This window comes from Chrysochloris asiatica, unplaced genomic scaffold (genome assembly GCF_000296735.1).
Source record: "Chrysochloris asiatica unplaced genomic scaffold, ChrAsi1.0 scaffold00130, whole genome shotgun sequence".
Classification (NCBI taxonomy): Eukaryota; Metazoa; Chordata; class Mammalia; order Afrosoricida; family Chrysochloridae; genus Chrysochloris; species Chrysochloris asiatica.
The window spans coordinates 2,230,744-2,237,987 of NW_006408648.1; the positions used below are offsets into that span (position 1 = coordinate 2,230,744).

At 44.3% G+C, this 7,244-nt stretch overlaps 1 protein-coding gene across 1 annotated transcript in view; it reads right to left on the reverse strand.

The window, feature by feature from the left end:
- ADCY5 (adenylate cyclase 5) overlaps positions 1-7,244 on the reverse strand; it is a 244,580-nt gene that overhangs the window by 23,049 nt on the left and 214,287 nt on the right. Inside the window, exon 11 of the mRNA XM_006869426.1 lies at positions 2,376-2,492. Coding sequence (XP_006869488.1) covers positions 2,376-2,492 — 117 coding nt within the window. The remainder of the gene's footprint in view (positions 1-2,375; positions 2,493-7,244) is intronic.

Sequence of the window (7,244 nt, forward strand, 5' to 3'; positions counted from 1 at the left end):
TTGGTGTGGGTTAATGCGCTGGACTGCAAGGTTGGTTTGAACTGCAAGGTCTGTGGTCTAAGTTCACCGACTGCTCCTCGGAACACCTATATAGGGTCGCTATGAGTCAGAACCGACTCGGCAACACTTAACAACAACATAGTGGTGTGGATTCCTGGTGTGGCTCTGTAGGATAAGCACTGGACTGCAAACCACAAGGTTGGTGGTTCAAATCCATCAGCTGCTCCTTGGAAACACTATTCAGGGTCGTTACGAGTCGGAATTGACTCAACAACACTTAACAACAACAACAACATGATTTGACAATAGGCACTGAACTTATAGAGGCTATAAGCTGCCCTGGTGGCACTGTGGGTTAGGCATTGTTAACCATAAGATCTGTGGTTCAAACCCACCAGCTTCTCCAAGGGTGAAAGATGAGGTTATCTGGTCCCATAAAGATGAACAGCTTCAGAAACCCTCAAGAGCAGCTCTACTTTGTCCTATGGGGTCACCCTGAGTCAGAATGGACTCAGTGGCAGTGGGTTTCCTGTTGTTGTTTTTAAATAGTGGCTATAACCCCATTTGGGAATGAGTTTTCTTTATGTTAATGAGACACCATGAGTGCAGGGTGTATCTTAAGTTTATCTCTTTTGAAATATAAAAGTGCAGATTAAGCAAACAGAAATGGGGGAAGATTAATTCCATGTCACATGAAGATCACCAAGCAGCCAAGGAGCAGAAGCTGAAAAGAGCCGGAGACCTTCCCCCAAGAGCTGACAAGTTTCTAGAGAAAGCACTCTGAATTCAGACTTCTAGCTTCCTGAACTGTGAGAAAATATACTTCTGTCAAAGTTATCCTTGTATTTCTGTTATAGCAGCACTAGGGAACTAAGACAATGACATTTAACTTTGATTCTGATTTGAATCAGCCAATTAAAAGTCTGAAACAAACAAACCAACACCCAGTACCCAATGCGGTAGCTCCATAGGTTAAGCACTGGGCTGCGAACCTCCAGGTCAGTGGTTCAAATCCACCAGCTGCTATGTAGGAGAAAGATGAGGCTTTCTGCTCCCACAAAGATTCATAGCCTTGGGACCAACTGGATGACACTTAACAACAAAAAATGAGTTCGCCTCAACTCACAATTTAGTTAACAGAAGATTTCTTTCCGACAAATATGGTATGACCCTACTTAACATTAAATAAACAAATGTATAGAGACTAGAGTTTAGTAATGCCTACCAGGGTCAGGAGGGATGAGTGGGATAGGGGAGACAAGTGTTAACTCAGGGTCACTGAGTCTCTGTTAATGTTGTTGTTGTGCCATTGAGTCAGTACTGACTCATAGTGACCCAGTATAAGGTTTTGTTGTTGTTATGTGCCATGGAGTCGATTCCGACTCATAGCGACCCTATGGGTTTCCGAGGCTGTAAATCTTTACGGGAGCAGAAAGCCTCATCTTTCTCCTGCGGAACAGCTGGTAGTTTCGAACTGCTGACCTTGAGGTTCACAGCCCGATTGGTAACCACCACGCTACCAGAGCTCCTAGTATAGGGTTTAGAAAGGAGCAATTGGTGGGTTTGAACTGCAGACGACGTGGTTAGCCGTCCAATGCTGATCCTACAGCGCCACATCAGAACTCCTTCTGACAATGGTGATGGGAGAATTTGAAAATGGATAATGCTGATTCTTGTACATCATCATGTAGGTAACCAATGTCACATAATTCCACACAAGAACAGAGTGCCTTCTGGGGATTCTGCCACTGGAGGAGGAAATGTGGAAAAGTCAACCTGAATGATTTCTACCTCAGAACAGAATGATCTGTGGCCCTGTCCCACAGCATGCTCAAGAGGAGGCTCAGGAGAAAAACACAAACAAGGAGCCAGGAACCCACAGGTCCTGGGTATATGTTGACGTGAGCTAGCTGCACAGCTCCGTCTAAACCACTGAGCCACTCTGGGACCTTGTTCTTCAGCTCTATGGTGGGAGCATGAAATCCAAACTCTATGAGGTCCCTTTCAGAGCAAACTCCAGGGCTCTAGAAATGCCGAAAGGTGTCTAAAGAGCTCCCCCACACTGATCACTTCAGCAAGTGTTTACTGGGCACGGCTCTTTGCCAGGCTTTGTCCCTTCTGATACCCAGGGGATAGACAGACAGGCAGCAGCATTATCTTCTTGTCACAGAGATTTGTAAAGGTTAAATAAAGTATGATAAAAAATAAAGACTCCCAGAGACAAACTGCAAACCCCCTCAGTCTAGCTTTTGACCCACCATCATGTACCCACCCCAAGAATGACAGTTGGGGTCCTGGAATGGGCCCCTTGCAGTGGCTGGGAAGAAGGAAGAGGAAGCTGGTGGATGGGTGCTCAGGGTATAAGCCGGACTCACCTTCACGCAGGAGTAGATCACAGACACAAATACCACCAAGATGAGCAGCAGGAAACAGGTCAGGTAGAAACTCAACATGAACACGGAGCTGGAAGTAGAGAGGAGGCTGAGGCTGGACTGAAAGGTGACAACGGCGGACAAGGATCAATGTCCAGGCTGTGGGAGCCAGCCAGTAGGCACAGGTGCCCGGTGCCTGGCCCCACAGCTCCAGAGAGCTTTCCCCCCACCAAGGGAGGCAGAGGTTGCCCCATTTCCCTTGAACCCACGCCCCATCTTTTCTAGCCCCCTGACTTAATCAGATGGGCTTGCAGGGCTGTGCAGACCATTCAGGAACCTTCCTTCTGCAATAGCAGTCTGGTTCCTGCCCTTCCCACTTCCTGTTACTTCCTGGAAGGAGCATCTGCCAACAGTGGAGATACGTTGTCGGCATGTCACCTGCATCTTAGCCACCTGCAAGCCTGTTTCATTTAGCTTTGCAATGGGAAGGGCTCATTTCAAACATCACCTGGTCATTTCTACCAGGTACTCAGTCACTCATGGCTTGATAAAATAATGCAAAGCCTGAAAACTGCTAAATGCCTCATTACTAAACATGTGTTTGCCAGCATTCAGATTTGCCTTAGAAGCTGGGGAGATGAGTCATTTGAGAAGGACAAGTCCCTAAACACCGACCCCTTACTGTTGCCAGGCCCAGCAGTATGTCTTGTGGAGTTTGTTGCTCTACTAGACATACACAAAAATCCTCACCACTGGACCAATAAACACCATCAAGATAAATGCAGAAAAGATTGAAGTTGTCAAAGACTTCATTTTGCTCGGATCAACCATCAACACTCACGGAAGCAGCAGTCAAGAAATCAAATGATATATTGCATTGGGTAAATCTGTGGCACAATACCTCTTTACAGTGGCCGAAAGCAAAGATATCAGTTTGAGGACTAAGGTGCACCTGCCCCAAGCCATGGTATTTTCAATAACCTCATATGCATGTGAAAGTTGGACAGTAAATAAGGAAGACCTTAGAAGAATTGATACATTTGAGTTCTGGTGCTGGAGGAGAATACTGAAAGTACCATGGGCGGCCAAAAGAACAAATCAATCTATGTACTGTGAGGAAGTACAGCCAGAATGCTCCTTGGCCAGACTTTGTCTCTCATACTTAGGGACTATTATCAGGGACCAGTCTCTGGAGAAATATATCATGCTTGGTCAAGTGGAGGGTTGGAAAAAAACAGGAAGGATTCCTCACCCCACCCCCACCCCCAGTGAGATGGATTGTCACAGCGGCAGCAGCGATGGTTCAAACATAGCAGCAATTGTGAGGTTGGTGCAGAACCGGGCAGTGTTTTGTTCTGTTGTGCACAGGGTTGCTATAAGTCAGTACCAACTTGATGGCACCTGACACCAACAAACCTGCCCACTCAACAAGAAAAATGCAAGGGTGGCATCCAGTCCCTCATTTCAGAGGTGGATAGAAACCTGCTGGCCCTCCTGAGGGCAGGGGCTGGCTGAAGAACAGCAACTCCTTCCATGCCAGCAGGAGGCCACAGAGGCATCTTCCCTCATTCAATGGAGGGAGTGTGGCTTCAGTGCCAGGTATTGTCAGCAGGTTACAGGCAAATAGAGGACTGAAAGGGCAGGTGAACCCCTTGAGGGAGACATTCAAACAGCTCCTTTGTTCCCGGCTTCTCCAGAAACCAGCATTTAGCTGCCTTAAACAAAGAGCATGAATGGAAAAGAATTCTCTTCAGAAAGAAAGAAACTTCTTTAAAGTACTGTGTCTTTTATGGCTTCCCCAGAGAGAGAGAATGTGGAGAATGACTTCTGCCAGTGCCTTAGCAACTCAGACTGTGGCCAGAGAGGGAAAGAAGCTACCGTATTAAAGCAGGCCCTGCTCCTTGCTGCAGAAAAACAGAAGTAGCAAAGAGGGAGGATGAGGCACCCAAGCAAACAGGGCTGTGCGGTACATTATGACATAGAGCTTAGGGTGCTTGTTCCTACCTATGGCTCCATTTCAGTTCAGAAAAATGGCATTCTATGCCACTAAGACATCACAGTTTGTCATACTGTGGTGGCTTGTGTGGAAGTTATGTCATTGGTATCTCAAATACTAGCAGGTCACCTATGATGGACAGGTTTCAGAGGAGCTTCCAGACTGAGACAGACTAGAATGAAAGGTCTGCTGATCTGCTTAAAAAAGTATCCAATGACAGGGGAAGGTAGAATCACCATTGAATAGTTTTCATCTTGTCTAGAGGGGTCTGCTGGAAGGAGATGGGGACAGGACTCTTTAGATTCACTAATGAGAAATTGTTTTCATGACTAATTTCGGTTGTCACAACTGTAAAGATAGAAATTTTGTAACATAAAGGGGGGAGTAGTTAATTTTACTGTCCCGAAACAGAGGACCCTAGGACCATCAAGGGAGAAGAGCACAAGTGGAATGTGGGACCGTATTCAGAGAAGCAGCAACACCAGAGATGGAGGCAGAGGTGATGGCATGGAGAGAGGGAGCAGCTGAGGACTCTGGACTTATGGAAAGAGAGGGACTGGGTGCTGGTGGCCAGGAGACAGGCTTGCAGAACGTGCCATTTGGTTGTTAAAATGATTATATATTCCTGAGTGGTTTTGTGTCCATCAAAATCAAAACAAAAACAAACAAACAAAAATACTATTAAATGATGATGCACAGAGGGATTGTAATCATTGCGGTGAAAGAAACTAGAATAGGATGAGTGCAAAACCGATGTTCTCCCATATAAACTATCACTCAATTCACAATAAAAACTTTAAAAAAAAATAAACCAATTAAATCCCTATGGATCACAACCAAATCTTGTCCAATTACAGTGCTTTAAGATGAGCCTCTTATATTGAAAGGCACGCAGAATAAAACGGGGCACTGAGAAATGGAAGCACTGAAAAGGTTTTAGCTTAGCCTACAGTAAAATAGAACACAAATAGCCATTTTAAAACAGGCCCTGTTGTTGTTGTTGTTAAGTGCCATTGATACAGTTCTGACTCACAGCAACCCCATATAGAGTTTCTGAGGAGCAGCTGGTGGGTTTGAACTGTTGACCTTCTGGTTCGCAGTTCAGTACTGAACCTCCAGCTCCATACCAGGAGTCTTAAACCAGTCGCTATAGTTAAAATGACACTTAAAAACAAAAGTAGTTAAAATTTAATTTCCTCCCTAGCTACAGTCCATAATTAATCACTCCTTTTCAATCTCGAAAGCAGAACTTATGGCTCAAATAGGGGGAAGCTCTCCTCCCAGGAGCAAAGGCAAAATCAGCAAATAGGAACGGTCTAAAGGGTAACTAGATTTAGGATGAGACCACCCTAACTACTCGAATAGAAAGACAATACAACAATGCCTGACCACAAGCTGTATGATCTTGATTTTCTGTCCTTTTAAAAACTCCAGGCTGCTCTCCAATCGAAGAAGCAGATCTGGGAGATTCCCCTTCCCATGTCCTTGTGTGTATCGATACACAATAAACAGTTTGCTCTCTGAGTACTGGCTGTTTGTGGCAATATTTTGTTCTGAGTCAGAGCAGACTTGATGGTAACTAATAACAACAACTTGCCAATAAGGGTCCAGAATCCCACTGACTCTGTACAGCATTGGATACAAAACTGTGGGGAACTAGCTGTCAGCACATGGTTTTCACCTGTGGTATTGTGAGTCACAGAAATTACCAATGTTAGGAGCATCTCTTCAACAGTAAAGGCCATTGAAAATAAGAATTGTTGATACAGAACACTGGGAAGGACAGAACATCACTGCCATGGGAGTTTTGTAAAAACCATATAACCTTAATCTAATGACAAGTATTCATCAGGCAAATTCAAATGGAGGCATTCTACAAATTAACTGGCCAGTACTCATCTAAAGTGCCAAGGTCATCAAAGACAAGGTAAGACTGAGGAACCGTCACCTATTTATTGGAGAGTATGAAGGAGATCAACAACTCAAAGCAATGTGGGGTCCTGGCTTAGTTCCAGGAACAGAAAAGGCCATTAGGGGAATAATAAAGCACGTAGGTGAATTCATGGCATCGTGCCAACGCTGATGTCCTGGTTTTGATTACTGTACCATGGCTGTGAAAGGTGTGTACATTAGAGGCAGCAGGAAGACAGATGGACAGGAACGCGCTGTACAACTGCTGCCGCGTTTCTGTTAGTCTACAATCATTTAAAAATGAAAAATAAAAGGTGCTGGTGAGGGGACTCTTCTACATTAAAAAAAAAAAAAAAGACTTATGAAACATAACCAAAGGCAACCATTGGTGGATTCTGAGGAGATCCTAACATTTTGGGGACAATTTTGGAAACTCAATGATTGCATGTCAGCAGAGAACTGGTGTTGATTTTGTTTTGTGTCAAAGGTATTGCAGTTCAGGAGGAAAATGTCCTTAAACCAGAAGTGCATATTAGCCATTTTAGGAGTAAAGTGTCCTGGTGTCTAAAATTTTCTTTAAAAAAAAAAAAATCAGAAATATTAGATGAAATAAATATTGGAAAATATTAAAAATTACTGTCTCTAGGGAATAGGTATGCTGGTGCTAATGATATGCATGCTTGTTTTCCTGTACATCTTAAATATTACATAATCAATGCAAAAGAAATGTGTGTGTGTGTGTGTATACACATTGTTGTAATTAGTTGCTGTTGAATCAGCTTCCAGCTCACGGTGACCCATGCACACTGGAGCAAAACGCTGCTGGCTCCGTGCCATCCCTATGACTGGTTACAAACTGATTCTCAGGGGTTTTCGTTAGCTGATTTTAAGAAGTAGAACACTAGGCCTTTCTGCCCAATGTATATGCATGTGTGTGTGTGTGTGTGTGTGTGTGTGTGTGTGTG